Source organism: Salminus brasiliensis, chromosome 2 (assembly GCF_030463535.1).
Source record: "Salminus brasiliensis chromosome 2, fSalBra1.hap2, whole genome shotgun sequence".
In the NCBI taxonomy this organism is placed as follows: Eukaryota; Metazoa; Chordata; class Actinopteri; order Characiformes; family Bryconidae; genus Salminus; species Salminus brasiliensis.
Window position 1 is genome coordinate 14459286 of NC_132879.1, and position 26592 is coordinate 14485877.

Below are 26592 nucleotides of genomic sequence, written 5' to 3' on the forward strand. Positions count from 1 at the left end.
ACTCACTGCTGTTTCACTGCTCCACAGCTCAATGCCAGGAGGCTTGGTACCCCTCTAGCTCACACCTGGCATTTAGCATGGAGCCAATAGGTTCATGTTGATCTGCTCCAGAGAGTCCTATTCTATTGGCAACACTTCTCTACAGGGACACAGACAAGTTTTACTTGTCAGAACTTACTTGTTAAAGAGCTAAATGCTTAATAACTATGTAGTTACACATGAACAATACATGTAACAATAATGAGACTACTGCTGGTGATGTATTCACTGTTACAGCACTACTTACAGTACTGTTACAACTATCCAGATAGTACTTACACCAGTCAAAACTGAGAACTTCTGTGTTTTTACATAAGCTATAACTCAAAACATTAGTTTGTTGGTTGTTGCATGTACTGGTGTTATTAGCAGCACAATTTAAAGTGGGACCGTTTTTATTATTTTCCTGATCAGAGAAGAGCAGGGCTGGTCCATCAGTCAGGCCTAATGAGGGGTCACCCGAGCATTCAGTGGCGGTTTGCGTGTGCCGTCACAGGCGATTTGGTCTCACCATATCCTTGAGATCTTTATTAGGCAGTCACAGATCAAAACTCATTAAAGACAGACTGTGACAAAGCAGACTTAATGAATCTGACTTAAGGGCAACACGTCCAACACCAAATCACAAGGCGGGGATGACAATGACGTGCTCATCATCGCTCCATTCAGTGCTGCTCAAAAGCCTTTTTTTGTGCACCGAGCCAAAAGGAAAAGGCGAGTGCGAGTGTAAAGGAGTGTGGGAGGGTTATTCTGCATGTAAAGAGTGTAGCGGGCTTGTTATCCACGTCCACGTCCGGCTGAGTGAATAAGAAAGAACATTCGCTTCATCCTAAACACTCACACTTACCACTTAACATACAACAGTGCCACAGCCTTGGCTATGCAACTCAAATGTGATTCTGTAGATTGAAGTACGCAGTAAGAGCCTCCTTAAACTGAGACTTTCAATAAAGACAACAACAGCGCTTCAATAAAGCATTAGCAGAGAGTCTGTTGAAGACATCCTGTTCTCAGGAGCAAGTAAGGTGAACAGCAAGCTTTCAGCAAACCTCTCTTTGATTCTGCAAACCTAACCTAATCTAATTACACATCCTGGGAAGAGAGGCAGGTTCTCTTGTGGCCTGAAAGGTCCATGGTGTTCCTGAAGGAGACCATGACAAATAAGATCCGCTTACACACAAACGAAGATTCAAGCCTTTGTTAAAAGAAGCATAGAAGCCCTCTTATTGAAAAAAAGGCATTGCTCTTTAGCCTAAACCACATACACAAGGCCTTGAGAAAGACAGAATGTGCTTTTTGAACACGGTTCCTATCGAGAGCAACAGACAAGACACACTACAACATAATCTGAGAAGATGATTGTTTAAGAGCAGCCTGAAACTGGGACATCTTTGGGAATGTCATAATGTCATATTCATTAACATTAATTACTCTTAGTTGCTTTTAGTTTAAACCACCCACACTCAAAACAGAACCCACTTCTGACCGCGGGTTTCTATCGAGAACGACGGCTGAGAAAGCTTGAGAAAGGGAGTCCTGTGTCTAAAAATACAGCTCTCGACAATTCAGATGTAATCGCTGTCTGTATGAAGAGTGGTACTTCTGTGTTGTCAGAAAAGGTCACGGGGATGATGAAGGTGAGAGATGGTTTGAGTGTCGCTCATTAGACGCAGCTAGTGGCGTCAGGGGCTCTGGCATTTCAGAGCCAGTCCACAGAGCTGAGGGGAGAAAATCTGCACCTCGGATTACACAACATAACGGCCCAGGTAGAAATCACATCATTTGACCCCTGTTCAGATGGCGGTTGGTACATACCTTGGTCTGCTAACATTTATATACAGTTTGCAATCAAGGTGAAAAAGCCTGCAAAATAATAATGAAGTGAAGTGTGTTTAAACTTTGATATTTTGTGTCATTAATGGCTACACTTTTGAAATCCTAACCGATATAAGCAATACCCCTTACAGGAGATCCTGACGTTTTGGTCTGCAGATGTCCTTCACTCATCACAGCCCCCAAACCACAAGACTTGATCTGAAGAAACACCACACACATGGGATGATTCTTAAAATTGTAGGCGCTTCGCATGCTCTTATTTTAGTGAAGCAATAGAAGAAGCTTTTAGTAGAGATGTGTGAGTGTGAAGAACTGTTAAAGGTCTAAAGAATCTGAGCGTGATCCGATCACTGTGTAAGGGCTCTTCACATTCTCATACATTTCTATTACAAGCATGCTTCTTAATGGAGCCAAAAGGGAGAGGTTCTTCAAAGGTGTGGGTGGGTGGGGGGGGGGGGGGGGGGGGCTTCTGCCTCAAAAATGGATAACTGGTGAGATATAACAAACTGGTCATTAAGATCTTGTGTCAGTAGTAACTCATAAGGGTTAACACCACACAATCCCAGGTATAGAAGCCATAACCAAAAGCAGTACAGAAAATGCTCCAGGACTGTGCCAACATTTCAGCAGCTTGGGGAATGAGTTACCTTGCTTAATGGACAGGTCTGGACGCATATCCATGTCAGTTCATACAGCAGGAACAGAGTCTTACAATAAGCCACTGGTCTACAGGGCACTGAGCCTTCACTGAGTTTCTTTCTCTACAGTTCTGGGTTTTAATTGGAACAGTGAATGTGTGTGTGTGTGTGTGTGTGTTCCCTCGAGTGGCACTGCAGGGGCCTGTAGGAGGCTGGGCTTTTGTCGTCGCTAGCCGCATAGGTGCGAGAGTAAATCTGCATTTCACACGTCTCTGCACATACATAAATGAATGAGGGCGAGCCGAGCCTCAGAGCGAAGCAGGGCCTGCTCGAACGGAGCTCTTAATACCAGACTCATAGAGCAACTGCCAGGATGAATCACTGCCACTGGGGTTTGCAGAAGGGAGCAGCGGCGCCGGCCTGGCACCTCCGTCTCCTCCCGACAGGGGGAGCTCTTGAATCAGCACAAGATAGACGAGCGCTCCTTCAGCATTTCTGGCTCAAATCCGCTGTCTGTGATGCATTACTATGGAAGCAGTGACTGTCCATAACCTCCCTGGGTGCAGCCTTAAACAGATGGGCGTTTTTCATCATAGGCTCTGACTGCGTGAGGAGGAATGAGGAAGATTTCAGCACTGAGGGGCACAAGGAACACACACACACACACCCAGGCAGTTATTATCCAATCAGTGCTCTCTCTTCTGATCACTCAGGGGAAGGCACTCTTTATAATTGTCCAGATCCCCACTCTGACTCGAGGACGTCAGGTAAACACGAGATAATTAGAAACGCCTCAAGCATCGAGATCGCAGCCTAAAAAAGGAGGGTGCGTCTAGTTAAAGCTGTCGTTCCACATCCAATTACTCTGCAGAACATGACTGGGACACCATGTGAAGGATTTGGGGCTGTGAGTGAGAGACTCCGGGGTGTAGCTGCTGGCGTGACACGGATGCCCTTTTACACTTGGCTGTAACGCCCGTCGAGGCCCTCTTCAGGACATCTCAGGCAAAACAAGGCCGTGGGCTCAAGGACACTCGCTCAAACTCTTGGAGTGGCTCCGCAGCAGAAATTAAATCACGGCTCCAGCGAACAATGCGAATCACACATCCTCAAATAGCTCTCGCCCGGCTCTGCGCAGGCACCGAATTAATGAGGGAGTCTCAGCGGTGCTGAACTGAGTGTACAACACCAAATGGAAAACACATCTCAAGGGGGCCATGGGGAGATCTAATTAGTCCGTGTTTACGTCTTTGTGTGACAGAAAAAGCGAGAACTTCTCGCTGAAATGCGGCTCTCGCAATGGCTTGGAATTTACGACTGCTTCCCGTCTCCCATGCCCAACTAGAGCAAACACACAGTAATGTAGCTAAGGGAAAAGAACAGCACCAGCATGGCATTTACAGTTGGACTACAGCCACGAATCTCTGTCTCTTAGGCACTATTCGAGCTGGCCTACCTTTATCTTTAGCTTTATTAGAGGAGGCTCTGTTAGAATTTGTAAGGGATGTGGCTGGTGGGCGGTAGGTAGTGCGTGTGCCACACAGCTTCAGGGGTCTGGGCTGTGGGCTTGATCCCTAGTCTGGTCTCTGTCCATGAGGATTTGGTGTGTTTGCCCCGTGTCCGCTGGGCTTCCCTTGAGTGCTCCGGTTTATTCCCACCTCCCAAAAAATACACATGGTAGGTGAATTGGCTGTACTAAATTACCCCCGAATTTGTGTGAGTGGAAGGGTGTGTGTGGTACTGTGCGATGGACTAGCACCCTCTCCAGGAGGTATTTCTACCTTGGGCCCAGTGATTCTGGGTAAGCTCTGGACCCACCGCGACCCTGACCAGGAAGGAGTGGATATGAAGATGGATGAATGGATGGATGTCCTTTTGCACTTGGCTATAACGTCCATTAAGGCCTTCTTCAGGATGTCTGAGGTCAAATAAGGTCGTGAGCTAATTTTCTGGACGGATGTGAGTGTATATTTCAAACCAGATGTCTGTAATTTCCCCAAGTTCCCGAAGTCAGGAATGACACTAAATACCCAACAATAACAGAACAGCACAAGCGAGTGTCAATTAGCAGCCCTACATTCTGTCCCTGCAGTCAACCTCAGTGTCCACATAGACTTGTATGGCTCAAAACCTCGAGGGCTGGTAAGATGTATCCTTTGATTTGATTTATTTTTAATGACCCAATTCGCTTCACTATAAACTTAAATTACACACATTTAATGCAGCTCAATGACCAGTTAAATGAACAAAGAAATGCACTTTTACTCTAATCTGAATATCGTTGCATCCTCTCTGATTGGCCTCACTTGCATCTCAAGGAAGGTTGAGTACAAGGCTGCATCACCAAAGGCCTTGATAAGTGTGCATAGAGGCTGTTAGTGAAAAATGGGACAACCCCACACAGAAATGTGGTCTTTTGGACCCCATGAGTGCACAGTTTACAGCAGAGCTTTACTTTTTCCCCCTCCTTTGTATCTCTATCATGCATGCATAACATGCATGCTCAGTTGCTGAGGGAAATGTGGAGAACGAGTGCAGAACAGAGAGAACGGAACGTGCTGAACACTTGCAATCATGGGACGTCTGCATCAGTCGGGACGGATCATCACCGATTGAGTGGGCCAGTTTTTGCTAGGTGTAGCAAACTACTGCTGTGTAATCAGGGTAATCAGGTGAGCGTTTACTTCAGCTCCAAATGTCCAAAAGCTGATGTTAGCTTAATATTCATATAAACATACACAGCTACACTAGGAACAGCTTTTTGATCTACACTTGTCAAAATATAAATGCTACCAGGGGCTCTTTGAGCAGTGCCGTAGAGGAACCACTATTGGCTCAATAAAGAGAGAGTATGATTTAAAAGATTTTAAGAAGTTGATGTAAAATGGGACTTTATGGAACTAAAAATGGTCCTTTTTTAAGAGTGAAGGGCTCAGGATTCATTCATTTCAGTTCATTTATGGCATTTAGCTGATGCTCTTATCCAGAGCGACTTACAACGTTACTCATATTACAGAGGTGGGCCAACGTAGTGTTAGGAGTCTTGTCCAAGGACTCTTATTGGTGTAGCACAGCACCCACAGTCACCTAGACCAGGAATCGAACCCCAGTCTCCCACGTGGTGTGGTAGCTCACTGGCAGGTAGTGGTGTTATCTGTTGTGCCACACCAACCACTATGTGGCGCTGCACACCAACCAGGATGTGGCGCTGCATACAATCTCTGGACCTCCCTTGAAATCCATGAGTTAAATCCGGTTTAAGGGGAAGCCATTGGATACTCCACTTGACTCTTGAAAACTGGGATGCCCTTTCAGATGTGGCAGGGATTTCTCCAGAGCCGAGTAGAGCAGGGAAGTTTAGGAGTCTCTTTCTTTTCTATACTCAGAACGGGGGCAGGTTTTATAGCTTATCGTGAGGTCAATTGAAAGAACACTACTTTCACTGCAGAAGCTCAAGGTTGAGAAGACTACAGAAGGTAATTAAGGACTCCTTACTTGCCAGACTTGGGAAGTCATTACAGACTATAATGACTGTGAGTAAAATCACAAATTTCCTTGGTAATCACATAAATTACAGCACCTCCCCAGGTAGAACATGAACAGGGCTTTACTGAGAGGAGCTTCATCTACTAAATGCAGCAGAGACAGGACTCTGAATCTGTGCAGTGCCTCTTCTCGCTACTGCGCTCTGATGGAGCAGTTTCACTCTCCTCAAAATAGAGCAGCGAAAGAGGGGAAAACAGCACAATCTAAACGATATTTGTCTCCTCTCATTTTTCTCAGCTTTTGCGTCACAGCCATTCTGCATCGTTTACGGTTTACCAATCAACACGTTCCTCTGGATGCCTCCAGAGACTGCATCCCACCTCCTCCCTGGCCTGTGGTAAGGTGCGGTTAATAGGGTACTGCAAGCCCAGGTCTTCAGAGCAGCACACAGTGCTGATTAGTGTGGGGGCAGTGGGAAAACTCAAACTGATAACAAAGCTTTCCACACTTCCAGCTCTGAGAGTGACGGCACCCCAGCAGCTCATAAAACTAACACTAAACTCATACTGCAGATAAAACTGCAGCCCGAACTCCAAGCATTCAGAGCTGCTTTAGGGGAAATGCTTTGAGGCTTCTTTGCCCCCTCTGCTCTTACTGAATTATACTGAAATCTCTGCCACTGGATGGGATCTGGACCTCTTGTTACATTCAGTGGTATGGATTTCAGCATACTTCAGTCGAGCTTTAGACACTCCTGTATGTTACAGCCACTGATCAGTGTTCTCGGGGTGGAGTTTAATGAAAGGTGCAGCATGTTTGGTTTTCTTCCATTTAAAAGTAAACCATATATTCCTCCTGAAAGTCTAGTTTTCTCAGCCTTCAGAGGAAGAAAGTAGTGAAAGCAGGCAGAGCTTAATTGCAGTAATGCTGAAATGATCAGTATTTATTCTTAATAAGGTAAGATACTGGAAAACCATACATGAAGTTAAGTATTTTGACTGCTGTCATTTTGCCATTTTGGAGATACATGGTTTCTGCATGATGGCAATCCTATTGTTGCTGTTCTGCAAAATCCTTTTATCTCCATTTTGACCATGGCATTATATAAATGTAATCAATGTAATTCTCAGTTATTTTAGTCTTGTCCCAATTTGCCATCACAGTCATTTCTGTGACGGTGCGCTCCTGCGTCAGAAAAGATTCCAGTGCCTTTTACCTTTCACCTTAAATAAATAAATAATCATAGATTAGCATGTGGGTAAATATACCATCATACCATGTGTGAAAGGAGTTTTCTGTAGCTTTTCTCAAGTATAGAGGCATTTATTTTCTTCATGCTTAGCATAGACACCTCGAGTCCTTCGAGTCTGTGGCAAACCTCTGTCAAATCCAGAAGACCAGACAAAGCATTCCTCAAAGGTGCAAAGCTTCTGTTAGCTTCAGGTCAGTCACTGTGTAGCATAGACTATAGCCTACAGACAAGGTGAACATACAGCTGCTAATTTTCTCTTTTATATTGAGCAGAACTTCATGTGGTTACGTTGGAAATTCACAAGGTTACAGGAACTGTCTGAATGTGGCAGTAGATCGGATACACACCTGTTCATAGGACCGGATAGTTAGGATAGATTAGAATTCGTGACTATGGAATTCATCACTTTGCATCATCCACACTAACAAGCCATATAAACATTCTGGGAATTCTGGGAATATGAATGTGACCCACCAAGACAGAAAGATTGGACGTGTGCAAGAAATTGGAAATGAGTAATAGGACTTGTAATGTAAATGTAGCCACATTCAAGCCTGTTTCAGACGGACTTCATGCCTGGTGGAGAATCTGTTTTAGAAATGCATGTCGGTAGGAATTTCCATGTGGAACGTCTTCCTCTGCGGACGCTCATTACTTTTTATTAATTCACATCCGAGAGGCCACAGCTCTGACAGACATTTGAATGTAATGCTTCATACATGCAGCCTACGGAGATGGAGGGGCTGACGAGAACAAATCAGCCTCGTTTCCATCGGCAACAAGGTTGCACCACCGAGGAGACACAACCCGAATTAGGAACATTGGGCTGTGCTGCCGGATGAGCTTTGTGGTCCCAGCGTTTGAGACACACCTCGTGCTGCATTGGCATCCCGTTAGCGTGCAAACACACACACACACACACACACACACACACACACACACACACACACACACACACCCCAGCACACCACTTTTGCATTGTTAATTGGCCTTCATAGAAGCCTTCCTTCAAAGTGTGAAAACACTTAGTGTTACACAACATCTTTTGCAGGCACACTCGGGTCGGTTGGCGAGGCAAGCTAGGGGAGCGAAAACGATTACAAACGACCCAATATGCACACAGAAATGAAGCACATGAAAGGAAAGAAGGCCCATTAGTCAGAGTTTGGAGAGAGAAGGAAAAAAAAAAAAGCACAGTGGTCCTCTCCACACAGCCAAGTGATTAGCAGCAGAGAGATGACGCTCGAAAGCATGAGGCTTTTTATGGTCACTTTTCTTGCGCAGAAGAAAAGGCAGAGGAACTGAGTGTACAAAAGTTCAGGAAGGAAAAGTCAGATAAAAGAGGCTGAAGTTGGAGGAAAACAGCATCTGGAGAGAAGAAGAGGTGGTCGTTCTTTTTTGCTTATCTCAACCTGCAATGATTTGCATACAAGTGTTCGGCTCAGCAGCTGAAACCGTAGGTCACACTGCGCTGTTGAGTCTCTCAGCTCCGCTGGTGTTGGAAAAAAATTGGAACAGCCACAAAATCCCGGAGCAGAGAGGAGCTAGATCTGTAGGAAGGAGCTGTAACTTTTGGGGTAACCGGATGGAGCCTGAGTGAGCAGTTTATGAAGAGTGCTTTCCAATGAACTACTGTAGACACGTTTGTGAAGAAGGCAGTGGATGTAGGTGGGAAATATTTCTAATAAGGTAAACATGCTGGAAAGCTGGGCAGTGGACCAGGTTAACACATAGAGTATACCTGATAGTTGGGTCAGATTGAGGTCAGATCACTGCTCCAGAGTTCGTTTGGGACCAGACCAAGACCACCTCTTCTTAAGGGTCTTAGTTCGGTTGTTTTGGTCCACATCCGAGTGAGGATAGTGTATTCACACCTGCCCAAAACAATCACACCAAGGGTGAAAACGATCCAGAGTCCTGATTTAGCAGGACTAAAAAGTGCAGGTGTGAAAACACCCTTAATCAGCAGTTTGAGCAGGTCTTTCTTGTGATAAATGGGGGAATTCACATGTTTTCAAGGACCAACCAAATGTACCAATAGTTTTGTCCTAATAAATATCTATATTTCTGGATGATCCTAGAAATAACTGTCTTCATTTTAGGACACTAATATATTGATAACAATTGCAATCACATGCAATTACAGTGCAATTACACGCTTTGGTTCAAATCTTGTGTCATGTAGCTTGCCATCAGCAGCCAGAGTCTGAGACAGCTGCTCACAGACTCGTCACATCACTCCTTGGGTGATGTCGGTCAGCACAGGAGTATGGAAGCTGTTGTTTCAGAGCTGGGGAGCTGCACTGGCTTCACATGTGTTGGAGTAGACATATGTTAGTCTTCATCCTCCTAGTGTTGGGGGCATTGTTAGTTATGGGGGGGTTCACATATATGGGGATTGTGTAATTGACCTTCCAAACTGGGTAGAGCATGGGGTAAACTTTAGAGGGAAAAAAAGTAATGCATCTTCACCTGTTGCAGACAGGTGTGTGTGTGTGTGTGTGTATGGAGAAGCTGCTGATTCATTGGGCATTGTGCACACATGATAGATGGCGCTGCTCTGAGATTCTCAGACATAAAGCAGACAAGAAAACTGGTTAAACTACTAGTTGCATTCATTCCTTAAAAAAAACACAAATAAACACTAGGTCGAGGTCAGCAAAAATATCTGAGGTTCTGTCTATGTAATGTACAATAAGTCGAGAACGTAATTATCGCTGACAGGCCTAATAGCTTGGATACACATGTCCATATGAGCATAATGAGGGTGGTTAGGCCAGAATTCAGAACTACGGAATTCATCAGTATGCATGCTATGCATCATCCTCACTAACGACGCATATGGGTCATCTGTGAACATGAATGTGATCCATCAAGGCCGAAAGATTGGACGTGTGCAATGAATTGGAACTGAGAGCTGAAGTCGTAGGTCACACTGCGCCGCTGATTTTTCCTCATCCTTTTTTATTTAAAAATAGCAAGTTATTCAAACATTTACAGAGTATATGAACAAAAAACGCTCTATGCAGCTGTTTGCAACCTATACAGAACGGAAAGAAGAAATATATCCATTTTCATTTCTCTTTTTCTTTAAAAATCAGGAGTCAGACGAGGGAAAGGTGACACCATGTCGACAGATTCGTCCCCAGTTCTCAGCCTGGCTCTGTCCCATGAGTATCCGAGTTTCCGATGTGACAGTGAATCACAGCTGTTGTGTGTATGGGTGGCTTGGACCAGTCCAGCCACATGGCACTTACACACACACACGCACGCACGCACGCACGTACGCACGCACGCACATACACGCTCAGACACAAACCCACATGGAACATGTGCCTGTGTGTACACACTGTGAGGCGTCCACTCAGAGGCCAGGCCTTGTCTGGAGCTGAATGAACTTCTCCAGGGCTTGCTGAGCTGCTGAAGAATGCTGGCAGGTGTTTGGCTGTCCGTGGGACTTTCTTCCCTTCTTCTTCTTCCTCTTTTTTTGTCCATCCAAGTGCTCAGGCTGTGTCAGTCCTTGGGTGTGATGCCCAATAGCCCGACCCTACGCGGTCTTGATGCCCTCGAAGCCGCAGAACTTCCAGCGCTTCTCCAGGCTGGCGCCCACGCCTGTCAGCTCCTGCCTGAAGGTGCAGGGCAGCCGGCCCAGCAGCGTCTCCACTTCGGTTGTGCTGATCTGGAGGGAAGGAGAAAAACAACAGTAAGGAAAAACCCCACAAATATCCAAATGTAGTTTATATAAGTATAGTATTTTCAGATGTTTTGCACGTCATGATTTGAGGCACATGCTTTCGATCTGAGACAAACTTCAAGAGGAGAACAAGAGTAAACGCCTGGCACTAAGCCAGGCATAGCTTCTTTTCCCTGGTTAAAAACCTCTGGTTAAAAACCCATCCTCTGATTTAAATGCACTTTTGCACTTCAACACACTTGTTGCACCTGCAGGTTTACATTAAATCTCATATACAGTTGTATGCAAAAGTTTGGACACCCTTGTTCAAAGGATTTTGTTGATTTTCTAAGAGAAAATAAGAACAAATGCTCAGGAAAATAATGCCAATTTTAGAGTGTAGCATTTAACATACACAAAGTTTTTTTCATAATAAATAAATTAGCATTACAATAAACAGAGGTGTTCACTCTGTAGAGGATATGTGAATTATATTCACGTAGCAAATCACCAAAACATTTATAATGATAAAATATAACAATTATACCAGGGGAACCCAAATATTTATATAAACTATAGCAGCAGCATATCTTACAGCTAGAGTAGCTGTGCACCACTGATGGGAGGACAAACTCTTCTCCAGTGATGTGTGGCTGCTGGCTTTTATAAATCCACTGAGCTACTACTAGTGTCTAGACTCACTTTTCATTGCAGATAACATTCTGGTCTACATTCATGGTTCTCACTGAAAGCCAACCAGTCGCCACTGTAGTTGAAATGTATGTTATTTAAGTTGATTTACAGACTGATGAACGTAGTGACGGCATAGCATATCAGATTATGTTTCTTTTAGCCTGTGTAAAAACCTACTTCCTATGTAACTATGTATCATCTGTTCAGTATAAGTTCAGTTCCACCTGCAGCTCCCCTGATTTTGCTCCACAGGTTTGATTAGATAAACTATGTGTTGTATAGGGAACTGTAAAGACTAGCTTTTCTGAAGGACAGCTTCAGAAATGTCTCAGCGAACACACATCAAATCATACTATACAAAACATGTACTATTAATTTCTATGCATTCTAATATTGCGATACACTCTTAAAAATAAAATGTTTAAATGCTACAAATGGTGCTTGAGTGATGTCTAGAGCAGAGATGTGTAAGTGTGAAGAATCTTTTAAAGGTTTAAGGTACTTTCATTTAAGGGTTTTCTATGGTATCACTCAAAGCTTCATTTGTAGCGCATACTGCTCAATACTTTTGTACAGCACTGTAAATATAACGTAACCTCTTTGATACACTTTGTACAGGAAAACTTCTGTCGTACACTGTATTCAAATCTTTATCTTACTGAAATGTATGCAGACACCTGCGGCACGAGAAATTCTTTGTGAGTAAAAAGATCTGGTCTGATTCTGATCAGCAGTACGGTTAAGGCATATGTCCCAATTCGCTAATGAAGGCAGTTCATTAGTGCAGAGTCTTCGTTAGCTCATCCTGATGAAGCGCATGGCTTCTGCTAAAAAACATGTGTTAAAAAAAGATATGGGGCCGCGTGCGAGTGTGTGTATATGCGCAAGCTCGCACAGAGTGTGGGTGCACGCCTGTGTGAAGAGGAAACTGTGGGAACAACCAGAGCCTCAGGGCCTCAAAACTCCAGACTCAGAAAAGAAAGAAAGAACCTAAAATATGGACCAAAATACAATAAAGAGAGAGAAAGAAGAAGCAGGGTGAGAGAGTGAAGAAGCTGCTGAGAGATGATCCGGTAAGCTAGTCTACACTGATCTCTCACTACATGAGAGAGTTAGAATGAAAGAGAGGTGGAGAGAGAGAGAGAGAGAGAGAGAAAGAGAGATAGAGGTGGAGAGAGAGAAAGAGAGAGAGCATTATTAAGGGCAGGCTGACTTTACACAGTGGTGACATTGCAAGCAGGATGGCGGTCACACAGAGTGGAAGTGGATAAGGACAGAAAAGAGACAGAATGGGGGGAAATGATAATCTCATTATGTGTGTATGTGTGAGTGTGTGTCGACTGGCACAGCGTGACGGCACTGCCCACTCCGGGAGCTCCATATGTTTGGAGGGTGAGTTATTCATTCTATGGAACGCTGTGGACATGCCAGGTTGATCAGCAAGGAGCAACTCAGCCTGTGAAGAGAGTGTGTGTGTGTGTGTGTTTGTTAGGGCTGTTAGTCCAGTAAAATATTTTCCATTGTATGCAAATATATGTAATGTATGTAGGTGCAAAGAAGATTAATAGGATAGCATAACTTTAGTCAGTCCTCAAATTCGAATGGGGGTCACTAGAAGGTTGTTTAAAAAAAGTACACAGCTGAACTTGCGAGCTGTGCAGGTTCAGCGCTGGGCTGTGTGTTCAAAACCCACCTTAATTACACACAGTGCCTAATCACACATTTGGGGCAGTGGTGGCGCAGTGGTTAGAACACTGGGTTATTAATCATAGGGTTGTGGGTTCAATACCCACATCTGTTTAATTGCCATTATTGGGCCCTGGGGGTTGCTGGTGACCCTGTGCTCTTGAGCATTGAGAAGGAGTTTAGAGATTATTCATACAAAACTCAGTATTGAACATTTGAAAATAGCTTTGACTGAAGATTATAAAAAAAATAGAGCCATTAGCTCCACCCATGCAGTTTAGGAGAGGGCCTGGGTCCCTTTTTCACCCTTGCTGTTGCTTTTGACTCTGACTAGGAGTTACACTGATATTGTGTGTTTACCAGATATTTTAGATATATATTTTGTGTATTTGTAATATGCATCTCTGATTCTTTAATAAAGTGGCAGGTATGGTAGCCATGTATCTGTTTATGCTACTAAATGGAGGGGCATTTGCTTCACGCAAGGTTTCAGGTTCGTCTTCACCAGCGTCACAGGAGGTATTAAGTTCCAGTGGCTGACAACTGGGCTTATCACTGAGAGTGCGTTCTAGCTCGATGTGAAAAGGGCATGTTATCCAGCCACGCACACTTCTTTAATTTGTGTCCTTGGTTTCTTAAAACTTTGTTTCACACTTTTTAATTTCCTTCAACTCTGCAGCAGCGTCCTACTGTGGCAACGTTTGGCCATTTGTTCCGAAATTTCTTTAAACACAGAGCAGTTGTTGTGATATTTAGCGTTTGTGTGAACAGAAAACACAAATATCCCTGAGGTCTGTTACCTATCCCATCACTGAAAACCTCCCTCACTGCTGTCGTGCATTTTCCCTTTTTCTCACGTCTTTCCACTTCCCCTTCTCGATGGTAAAAAAGGCACATGAATTTTGATCTGCCTGTTCAGACTGAGTCAGACTTATATTGTAAACGTTTTGGATTTCATTACCAAAGTCAAAGCAGCCCAAATCAGCATTGACTATGTCATATTCATTGTTTCTTGCTGTTCACGCTGCCACACAGAAAACACACCTGTGTCACACACAATGAAAAAGATTTGGGCCACTTTTACCTGCTGTGTGAACATGGCATGTGACACCCAAACAGTGGTGCCAAATGAGAGTTTGGCACCTTTGTTTGGGAGCCAAACACTGAAACGCGAATGGGTTATTAATATGCATAAGCTCATTAACAGAACCACCACGGGATCTTGAACACGACTGTGCTGTACATTTTGAATGCTGCAGAGTTTTTTGAATCTGGCTCAAAATATCTACAAAGTGTTTTTGTCTTGAGTTCTGTCAAAGTGGAATTTTTAAGTGTCCTGATCAGCTAATTGTTGCAGCCGCAGAATGATCAGGAGCCTAATAAATTTTGTCTGGCACAGATGTTCAGTGGAATTGAGGAAAGCCTGACTCATCATCCCAAGCTACCAACTTCTTTTTCTCACTGCCTCTTATTCTCCACTTTAGTGATCATCAAAAATGAACTGAATCAGAACTGAGACATACCTGCCTATATTGGAGAACATATGGTCGCTGTGAAGCAGAAACCTTGTATCCCTAAAACGGCAACATTTCACTTTCTTCACTTTCAGTGGAAGTCAATGTACAAAGATTTTCTGGAACATTTCTACTGGTCCATGCCAGATTCCAATTATGTCATATGTGAAAATGGAGATGCAGTGAAAGCAACGATATATTTATAACGTATGATAGGTGGTATCGTTTTCACTGGGGTGGTCACAGAGTGCGGCTGAACTTGTGTTTGGGTAAAGGGGATTGATTTCTGTACCTTTGTGTCCAGGCGTTGTAAGTAGGAGCAGATGTATTCGATGCTGGCTCCGAATGGATGCACATGGAGGAACGTTGAGATTATTCCTGCAGAAAGAAAGCAGAAAAGAGATGAAATTGCATCAAGCGTTGGACCAGAGCTGAGTGCACAACTCCATCAATAAAGTTCTTCCATCAGCTAAATCAGCATCATCTGCCTCTTAATAAAAAGTCGAGAAGGGTTTTATTTTTTTCCCTTCTTGCTGCCTGATGATTTGAAATTGATTTCGGAGTACTCAAGGGTGGTCTCCTCGAAGCAGCTCGGCTGTGTCGACCCTTGGCTCTGCCTCTTGAGCTGGCTAAATGAAAAAGAAGTGTTTAATTGTTGCTTTGATGCTGCTCTCAATCATCAGAGCTTTTTTCATCAGCTGACATGGATTCTGCTTGGTGCATGTTAATATCAGTTATAACTACAGCACATGCTTACAGTACTCCTTAAGCTCTACCTGATGGAATTCTTAGTGATCAAGATCCCTCTGAACAAGACAAAGCATGTGAGGCCATGCCTCCAGAGCCAAGGACATGGTGGAAGAATGGTCAATATTCCATTTAATCCTAATGGACTGTGGACGTGGTCTGTGCATTATGCTGTTACGACATGCTTCACTATGACATGCTTTCGCTGACATGATTTCTCCAGTTGCACGTTCATTGATCCGCAGTCACACCCTCTTTGGGGGAGCTAAATGACAATTAGCAGCATCAGTGCCGCCTGAGTGGCGGGAGCAATGAGAAACTGACATTAAAATAAATTTGCTGCACTAGAACGGTTGGGAATTTGGTCTGGTTGATGTCTACCACTGGCCTCGCCAATGTCCGCCTTTCTATAAAAGTCTCTGAGTAAGGCTTGGTCCTTAATAAACAAATCTAGACAGAAGGGTTGAGTGGTATCCACTTTTTATGGAATTATATTCCAAATGTCTTGCGGCATATGGAAAATATTATTACAGTAGAAGTTATTCCTAGGGGTGAGGTGCTGTGTAAGCTGCACAGATGTTTCTTAGTCTATGTTTATTTTTTTGTTACAGGGTCACCAACTAAGTGAGCACTGCACAATTTGAAGTCAATCATTTAATAAATGCTAAACCATCAGTCTGACACAGAATGTAAAAAAATAACTGCTGTGAATCAGGAGAGAGAAGCTAGTTAGCATTAGCTTGGTGAGCATTATAACAAAGTTAGCTAGCAGGCAAAACACCCCAGCACAGACTGTGTTCCAGCTGAGGCTCAAATCACACACGTTTAGAGGATAAAGCATCAAAGCATCTATTGGAACCATGTAGGGATAGAGGAGCTTATTTTTTTAGATTTTTAGATAGACATAGTGCATGTTGGAAGTATCTGTTTATGACTGTTTTCAGGCACAGTTAGCAGACTGGATCATACGGGTTTGCTTACTCTCCCTCTTATTTGGAATGACTCAAATTTCAACAACTCGTGTTGAGCTGTTTGTTTTTCACCTGCTTTTAGTGTGACATCACCAATCAGTGGCCCTCTGAAATGCACATGGGGGTGAGATAGACAGAATAAAAAAATTGACACTTCAGACACATTATAATTTTGTAATCATCCTCATTTGGCTACCGTTGCCGTTTTTAAATACCGAATTTTAATTACTGAATAAATACCACCCAACCCTAGTAGACAGACTGTCTCCACATTCAGTGGTTTTTGAAGGACCATCTTTATTTCATTTGCTGAAAGAAAAACAGAGAGAGAGAGAGAGAGAGAGAGAGAGAGAGAGACTTCTCATATGGAGGAAATGGTTCTCTCTCCGTGGTGCTGACCGCAATTCATCTCCACATCTCCAACAAGACGTCAGTTAAAATGACTCTGACAGAGAAAGCACGCATGAGAATGAGCAGAAAGAGAGAGCAAAGTAAGAGAGAGAAAAGAGCGTGAGAGAGAGAGAGGGAGAGAGATCTGCAGAGGCTGCCCGTGTTCTCCTAGAGGAACATGCAGGAACAGCCCATTAACTGCTTAACCAGCTGATCTGGCATGTAATCATTTCTCATCATCAGAGACCAACATGCTGGACAACACGTCAACAAGCCCTTTGTCCAACAAAAAACCAGCCGGGGACACACACGCACGCACACACACACACACACACACACACACACACACACACACACACACACACACATACACATTCACATACACACACAAATAAACAAATGTCATAAAAGCTGAGAAATGACATTTTCATGCAGTGCTTATGAAGTGCAAGGACAATGTGCTGCTTAACAATAGAGGCATTAACTTTTAGGAGATCTTACTGCATATCAGGAGTATCACACGCGCACACACTCTTTGGCTGTGATGTGGGCAAGCAGCCAAAATGCCAGCTATTAAAACCTTCAAAGGTAATGAAGGAACTCATTTGGCCAGGCAAGTAACACACACACACACACACACACACACACACCAACATAGAGCTGTAGATGACAGAATAATGAGCAGAATATCTTCTGGCTGATTTGATAAAGTGAGGAAAAGTGGCTAGACACATCACAGACACTCAGGAGGCTCCATACATTCAGGTCCCGCACACACGTACCCACGAGCAGGGCCTCTCTCTCTGATTTGACAGGGCTGGGTGGACCCTTCTCTGGCAGGCTCTCCTTCTCCTGACTGCAGGAAACCACCGCCGACGCTGCTGCCGCATCCTACAGCCAGAGTAAACACAGCCAGAGTTAAAGAGAGTGGTGCAGAGTATAGCAGTACACGTACAGAACCAGGCTGTTGATGGACATTCACCCTCTCAAACTGCCGGCTTTTTCTCAGCTATTCGTCTCAAGGCTACATCCTATGCAGATCAGATCTCAGGTCTAACAGATGAACCACCTTTACTGTTTTAATACAAATATTTTAATAACATTCAGACAAAGAAATATTGTACACTGAGGTAAATATAATACACACATGCACAGGTTTAACATTTGTTTCTAATCAGCTGGGGGATGGTCTTTGGAATTTAAGCTTGTGTTTTTTAACATACCGTTGTTGTAACACACACACATACAAACCTCATATCACCAAAATGGCAACTTTACAGGAGAAGGAGAAACACCTCCTTAACTTTCATAGAAGTAAATGTAAAAAGACTTTATTCCATGACATTTTGGAGCATTTGTATCGGCCCATTTATTATGACATTAAAAAAAAAAAAAATGGTGTAACAGCGAGGATGCGCTACCATTCACATTTTGTAGCCACTTTTATTGGAATCAGTTTTGCTATTTTATATACAATAGCAACTCACACTGTGAAGGTCTAAAAACTCTAAACTAATCAATAATAGCTATTTTAGATGTTTTCAATTTGTCAAACACTTGCACAAATTGAGGGGAAACAGTACACTGTAATGATCTATTTGTAAGAAACTGACAGGCTAATCTACCTCTGTCACTTCTGAAATACAAAATATTATGAATGTTAATTGCATTACAATTTTGGACACATTATGTAATTATTATTTTTTTGTTTTTTTGGAATAATATAAACCCGGGAAGTTGTATAGTGCTAGTATGTTAGCATCTTTTCATACTTTACATAGTGCTCATAATACTGGTTTTAATGATATTGCACACCTTGACTGATTTTGATTGGATGCTGGCATTCAATTAAGTTAGCCAACAGCATGATAACCTGCACAATTTATATTATACAGATTTCTACATATATCCACATAGCTGTTGCCATTTCACTAAACATTAAATGCAGTACCAACAGCTTGTGTCCTGACATTCTCTGACATTTTACATCAATTAACCTTTATTTAAGCTTGAACGTATTTTGAGGGCCCTCAGTGTTTAATGTAAACGAGCGGGTACAAAGACCAGGGACTAAAATAAGCAATAAAACAAAGTGTGAGATAAAATAATTCAAATAAATCAAACAGCATAACCAAATTAATAACCATAGCCATTGCTTTAGCATTAGCCCAAGCATAGTCAAAGCTTAGCTTTAGCTTTATGCACTGTAATTTGTATTAGCTGTAGCTGAAGCTATAGCTGCTAACCTACAGCCCTGAGGCCTACTTTATTTCAGCATTAGTTTTAGTCTTTAGCATTTGTGTTTTTTCCTATCTTTAACTTATTTAGCCGTACTTTAAATCAGTTAAATTAGTTTCAACAGTTCTGGTTTCTCTCTGAGTGTGCAGAATGGCCCTCCCTCTTCCCACATTACTTAACATGATGCTAGCCAGTGCGGGTGTCTGTTAGCTAAGGTAGCAGAACTGGCAGTTAGTATTCTCCTCCAAGCATGATCAGCTGTCCAATGACAGCATTACCCACAGTCCGAAAAGATGTGTTGGCTGATTTCAGCCGGACCAAAGGAAGAACAGGCTAGCCTTAACCCTCCCAGAACTGGTGGCATTGTGTGGTGGAGTCCTAGGTAGTGAGTAAGAAGAGGAAACCAGATCTTCAGAAATATGCTGGTAGGTTCACAGTGTTTTTTTTAATAAAGTACATTATTCTACTTTCCAAAAAAAAAAAAAACAACAAAAAAAAAAACAGCTCAAACACTTTAAATAAGGGTTAGAGAAACAGGCCGGGGCCAGAAAGTCCCCAGGAATGGTGTCCAAGGCTGAGGTGCCCTGAGCAAGGCACCTAATTCCCTAATGGCTCCCTTAGGCCCTGAGGTGGCTGCCACAGCTCAGAGTGTGTGTTTTCAGTGCCCTAATCACTAGTGTGGGTGTGAGTGTGTATGTGTTCACAGCCACAGATGGGTTAAATGCAGAGGTTATATTCCGCCGTGCTGCTGGGCAAATGAACTGTGTGCAAGTGTGCTCAATCTTAATCTTAAAATAATCTTAAAACATCCTGTGTAAAATATTAGAGAAATATTTTATTTACATTTATAAAACGGATAGTTTTATCCGATCCTAAAAGCTGATTGCTTGAGCCGCGTATGACCACCTCACAACATCTGAATTCCATATTAATGCTCCACCGTTTAAACCCAGTCAGTTAGCTGCAGCATATTACAAATGAAAACTTTTTGAGGTAAACAGTGTTTTCCTGTTAGACAGCCTAGCTTGTACCCTGACTGATATGTAAATTATTAGTGTTGCCGTTTAATTAAATTCCCTGAACAGCGTGATATCAGGAGAGAAATACAATGCTATAGATTGCTCAGTTAAGCTAAGGCTAAAAACACAGCCCCAGACTAGTCCTATACTTCCTGTACCGTCTTCTTTAGAGTCAGAGTCCCTTCATTTTTACTTAACTACAAAACATGAAGACACAGAGCATGTGTTTTATGGAGCGGCTATGCCAAACTGTTATAGCTAAACATTCGCCTGCATGTTGCCTTGCAACAGGGCTCACTGTTAACAGACTATATTTTGTGAAGGAGGAATAGTTTATTGTAATTGTTTTTTGGATAAATAGTATTATTAATTGAACATTGGTTCATCATATTTTAAGCCATGCGTTACAGCTATTTTATCACAGGGAAGTGATAGCCTATAGTGAAATGTATAGGCACTTCAACTTCATGTTGATAAAATTGCAGTATCGCACGGCCTTTCGTGGCTTTTTGCTTTTTAATGAACTAGTTTAGCACAATTCATCCCAATTCAATAAGGACTTGATTTGGTCCACTAGTGCTATTAAGTGCTATTTTGATCCAAATAAGTAGCTAGACTCTGTAAACAGGCTCTGGCAGCTCGCTACATTTATTGGCTGTTGAATAGAGTTAGATAACACATCTTATGAGAGCCACTATATATATATATATATTAAAAAATATATATATATTTATTGAATTTTTCCCTTTTCTCCCAATTTGGTACTGCCAATTCATACGTAGCCCCCCTCGCAATAGCAATTCTCCTGACAACACAAGGGTAAAGACTCCTCCATTACATGCAAAGTCAGCCACTGCCTCTTTTCAGCCTACGGTTGAGGCACACTAAAAGGAAAGTGTCGGGTCCCCAGCTCCTCTGCAGCTCCTCCACACTAGCTAACAGACGCCTGATGGCAAAGCGCCATTGTCCAGGATTCGAACATGTGACCCCCGGGAAGCACATTACACTGCTGAAGCCACACAGAGCCCCTAGAGAGGCACTATTTTAATCACTTTCTATCACATATGATATCTTTCCATATTTCCAAAAGCTTTCCAACAGTGGACATTGCATTTTACGTCCACACTGTGCAGCTGTAGCTGAAGATATCCATGTTCTCAAATAACCATTACCATCCCCAATAGACAGACACAGATGGAGATAGATAGAGTGGACGAGATGGACAGTGTGTGAGGGTGGCAGAGGCAGCACAGGCAATCAGTATGTTTGCGATGCTCAGGCTGTATCGGGCTGCTTTTGACAGAGTGATTGAGTGGCTGTATGTGAGCGTGTGTATGTGTGCGTGTGTGTGAGTTCATTTGGAGGGTGAGTGGACCGAAAGGACAGGTCAGGTCATGCCCTCCTCTGACCCTCAGATGGCCGTCTTCCTCTCCCCATGCTGCCTTCCTCTTCCTCCGCCGGTTGCCCAAGCCCGCGCCCAGTTGTGTCAGAGTGATTTATCCTGCCACAAATAAAGTTCACCCCCCGCTCCACTGCCCTCTAATGATCTGTCATGTTGCTGGCGGAGGCTGCTGAGAGACGAGGGAGGCTAGAAGTGGGGCAAAGGAGGCTGAGGCAGGGAAAAGCGGGGACATGAAGTGTGTGTCTGTGAGTGACTGGTGTGATGATGGGAGCACAGATAGAAGGAGAATCGAGATTGAGGAGAAGGAAGGAATTGAGTAGAGAGAGAGAGGGGAGAGAGAAGGTAAAGCAAGGGCTGATATGATGGGAGATGGTAAGAACAGACAGGGGAAAGGAAATGGAGTGATGGGGATGTGTTTGCATGAGCAGGACACAGAGGTAGAGAAGGTCTCTCTCACTTACGTTGGTGTGATTTGCACTTTCATCGCTGCCTCGGTCATCCCGCTCCGGCCTCTCCAGCTACAAGCAATTAAAACACACAAGAAGTGCTGTCGGTGAGTAATGTCAGAGAAATGCAAGCACAAGCATATTTAGGAGAAATCTGGAGCCAAGCTTTGTTCTCCAAACTAGCTGACAAGATCTCAACTACTTTCTGCAACGTGAGTAATTCCTGTTACTTTTTACCGTATTTATGTTCACCTGCATCTGTTCTAATGTGATCTGGTGGTGTTTGCTGAGATAAAAAAAAACCTTTAAAAAAGGTTTTAAAAGATGTGCTAGGGTGCCAAAACCCTCAAACACCCAGTATACTGCTGTGGAATATGCTGAGTTCAAAACTGAGATCATGATTTCATCTGTTCGCTCTTTTTAAACCATAATTTTTACATTTACATTTACATTTACGGCATTTAGCAGACGCTCTTATCCAGAGCGACTTACAAAGTGCTTTGCTATTTACTTAAGAAAAACCTTAGCTAGTTAGAATAGGCTAATAATTCAAAAGATACCTCTAAGCTTAGACATTGCTAAACACAAGACAATAAGGTGACCATAGATCTCTATTCGTCCAAGTATTCTCTGAAGAGGAGGGTCTTCAGTCTGTGTTTGAAGACAGCGAGCGACTCGGCCGTTCGGACACCCAGGGGAAGCTCGTTCCACCACTTTGGTGCCAGGACAGAAAAAAGCCTGGACGCGTCTTCCGTGGATTTTGAGGGATGGCGGGTCGAGCCGAGCCGTACTTGAAGCTCGAAGGGCTCTTGGTGCAGACCGGCTTTTGACCATTGCCATCAGGTACGGAGGGGCTGGTCCGTTCTTGGCTTTGTAGGCCAGCGTCAGGGTTTTGAATCTGATGCGGGAAGCAGCTACAGGAAGCCAGTGAAGAGAATGCAGCAGTGGAGTGACATGGCTGAATTTATGAACGTTGAAGACGACCCGTGCCGCTGCATTCTGGATGAGTTGCAGGGGCCTGATGGTGCACAGAGGGAGACCAGCCAGAAGAGAGTTGCAGTAGTGACAAGAGACTGAACGAGCACCTGGGCGACTCTCTAGAGAGGAAGGGTCGAATTCTCCGGATGTTGTACAGGAGAAATCTGCAGGACAGAGTTTTTACCCTAGTCATGGTCATTTTCTACAAACTATGTAGTTCATCCCCATAACACAAAGCTACAGGAAGGTGAGGGATATTAAAGCTTCCTCTGAGTCAGAGAAGTGCCACCAGAAAACAGGATGGTCTAACACTAGAGGGCGTTCCTGAGTGAGTCAAAAATGAAGAAATTGATAAATAGCTTTTTTTGCAAACTGTAATTACTAAGGGATTCATTGCTTTTATACAGACAACAGCACATGTTTACAGCTACATATACATAGACCAGCCATAACATTAACACCACCTTTGACCATTCGAGGCATGGACTCCAAAAGACCTCTGAAGGCGTCCTAGGGTATATGGCACCAAGATATTGGCAGCAGATCCTTTAAGTCCTATATGTGGTGAGTTCTGGGGTTCTGGCCTTAGGTGCCCATGACTCTGTCGCTGATTTCTTGGACCACGTTTGGTAGCAGAAAACCCCACAAGGCCTGCCTGATATTTTGGAGATTTTCTGACCCGGTCGTCTAGACATCACAGTCTGTCTCTTGTAAAAGTGGCTCAGATTCTTACTCTTCTCCATTTTGTCTGTTCACTCATCAGTGGTGCTAATGTTAGGGTTGATTGCTGTATGTGTTAAAACTGCTGCCATATTTAAAATGTTGTCCAGCTCCAGTTTTGTGCTTTATGTGCGTTCAATATGTCAAAAGCCAATAAAATGAAAGCTGTTCAGCTCTCCAGCTAGTCAGCACTTTGTATTCTACTGCGAAGGATAAGCTTAAATAGGCTGGAAGGAAATAAGCTGGTAAGTTTACATTATTCTACTTTTCAGAAAATCCATAATTACTGTGTTACAGACTAGAAATATATTTTATTTACATTATTAACTAGTTTTAATAGTAGTAACAGTTTTACTGGTATAAAAAAACAACCTAGGACCCCCATTTACATTTAAAACATTTAGTAGACTCCCTTATCCAGAGGGACTCACAAAAGTGCTTTACTGTTTGCTCTGAAAATACTCTTAGCTAGTTAGCTAGACTAGGATCCAAAAAATGTAAGCTTAGATACTACTAAACACGTCAACATAGACAACATAGACAATATAGAGACCATAATACTCCACACTACACTTCGCCCAAGTACTCAGTTCTTCAGAAGAGGTTGGTTTTCATAAATGTGCTTAGGCAGCTTGCTCCGTTTGTTGGTCATAAAATGGGTATTAAAAGGAATAGCAGGTGCTCCTGAGTGGCGCAACTGTCTAAGCACTGGCTTTCCATTCAGGACACAGTGAGCTAAATCTTTGGTGATGCCACACACACTCATAGCTGGGTGTCCAACATGGCCTGGATTATCTCAGATGAACTCTTTGAGATAATAACATCACACTAAGTGATGGTGAAAGGGAAGGCCACCAGAGAGACAGAGGACAATTAAGCTCTCTTGGGCTTCCAGTTATGGGTGGCTGTGGCATTGCCAGGGGTGGCAACCAGCGCTTACACAGTTGGCCACTCAGGAGAACCCGCTATTCTCTAATATCCATTTTATAGTTATGTAACTTAACAAGCTAGCAAAGTATACCTCTAATAGTGCTCACTAACACTGCTCATAGGCTAGCTAGAGGGATTGACACTCTGCAGTTGTACAGGTAGGACTTTCTGCTGAGAAAGCAACTCAAGACAAATTCCACTCTATTCAATTACAAAGTTCAACGTTTCCTGACACCAGACATCCTTGCGCAACTATCAGAAACTCTCCAGCATCTAGTACCATGACTAGAGAGACACCCACACCTACACCCAGACTTTTTTTTTACGGACACACACAACAGAAATGAACAGCAGAGAGAGGAGGCTTCACTGCACCACAGAGAGAGAGAACTAACCACAGTGATGAAGGTCAGGTTTACTGATGGAGTTTCTAAAAACAGCGGGAGCTGATGAAAAAAAAAAAAAAGCCTCCCGAGGATGCCCCCCGTTTTAATCAAACACAAATAATGGCGGCGTCTCCCAGCGCAGGAGGCGTGCCGCTTCACACCGCTGAGAGGAACTTGAAGAAATGAAGTGATCGTTGGAGGCTGAGGGGTGATGGAATGTGTTGTAGTGTGTAATGACTGCTGATGTAATTTCAGTTGGTTAACCTAAAAGAGTGGCCTCGGTGCTGAGAAAGGACAAGACAATAAAGAAGATAATTACCCGCAGCACGCCGGACGCACACACACACACACACACACACGCAAGCACGTGTACACACAAACGCATACACACACACACACACACACACACACACACACACACACACACACACTAAACATCACCTCACATGCAAAAATAAACAGCTCCAGCTATCAGCGACCTCAGATCTACTGGAGAAACAACAGCGGTAAATTGATTTCCTTTTGCTCCATTAATGAGTTTGTCTCAGATGATTCATCTGGGTATCATGTGTTCACGGCCTCACCTCTCCCACTCTGCACGCACCACTGATTCTCACACTAATCTCATCTCATCACAGGCATCAGCATTGAAGCAGCACACAGCATTTCTGTCACTCTCTCTGCCTCACCTTATCAGCCATCAGCCAGTCAGCCAGCAGGTCAGAACTGATTGGACTGTGGAACGCGATAAAATGCACCCGCTTCCTACAGAAGGGGCCTTAGAAAGCAGGTTAAATCAAATCTGTCCATACAAGATAAAGAGCCATTGCTGCACACGTGTTGGTGGAGTCAAATCTCAACCTGTGCTCACACCCACCACAGCCCATCAGAGTTTTTTTTAAACCTCAATTTTTTTACCCACTACGCACCCAATACGTTTCCTACCCAATACGTAGACCTTTTCCATCACACAAAGTTTCAGCAGCGCTTCCATGCTGTTAATCTCCAATTCCCATTCTTCACATCTCAAAGTGTTCTTTGGATTTAGATCTGATATTTGGGAAGACCACTGAAGCCATGTGCTACATAGATCCCTCCCATCTCACAAAGTTACCAAGCCATGAGGGTGAGGGCTAGTAAATGCTTCCACCAAGTCCAATGAAGTCAAATAATGAACATCCACATTCTCCTTCATGGGTAGAGGGGAGTCAGAGTTGAGGTGATGTGCACTAGTTTCTTCTGATCATCAAGGGCATCCAGAGATAGATAGAGAGAGAGAGAGCAGAATTATGCTCTCTCTGACTCCCAGCTATGAATGTATGTGGCCAGATTCAGATTCAGCTTGCTATGCCCTGACGAGGCGGCCAGCGCTTAGCCAGTTGCACCACTCAGGACAACCTGCAAATCTTTTTAAACTCCATTCTGCAGGTAATAAAGTTCAAAGTTGAAAGTTTTATTCAACTTAGCAAACAAAGTATTTCTAACAATGCTCACCAACACTGTTCTAGCACTTGCTAAAAGGACGCCCTCTAGGAAGTCAAACAGAAA

At 43.4% G+C, this 26592-nt stretch overlaps 1 protein-coding gene across 9 annotated transcripts in view; it reads right to left on the reverse strand.

Moving 5' to 3' along the window:
• Nucleotides 1–10186: 10186 nt before the first annotated feature.
• Nucleotides 10187–26592, reverse strand: part of enox2 (ecto-NOX disulfide-thiol exchanger 2) — a 278033-nt gene continuing 261627 nt past the window's right edge. For all 9 annotated transcript variants that reach the window (XM_072668263.1, XM_072668268.1, XM_072668266.1 and 6 more), the window contains 4 exons: nucleotides 22046–22102; nucleotides 17708–17816; nucleotides 15110–15195; nucleotides 10187–10930 (listed from right to left, as the gene is read on the reverse strand). In XM_072668263.1, the coding sequence (XP_072524364.1) occupies nucleotides 10799–10930; nucleotides 15110–15195; nucleotides 17708–17816; nucleotides 22046–22102 (384 nt within the window). In that variant the 3' untranslated portion in view covers nucleotides 10187–10798. The remainder of the gene's footprint in view (nucleotides 10931–15109; nucleotides 15196–17707; nucleotides 17817–22045; nucleotides 22103–26592) is intronic.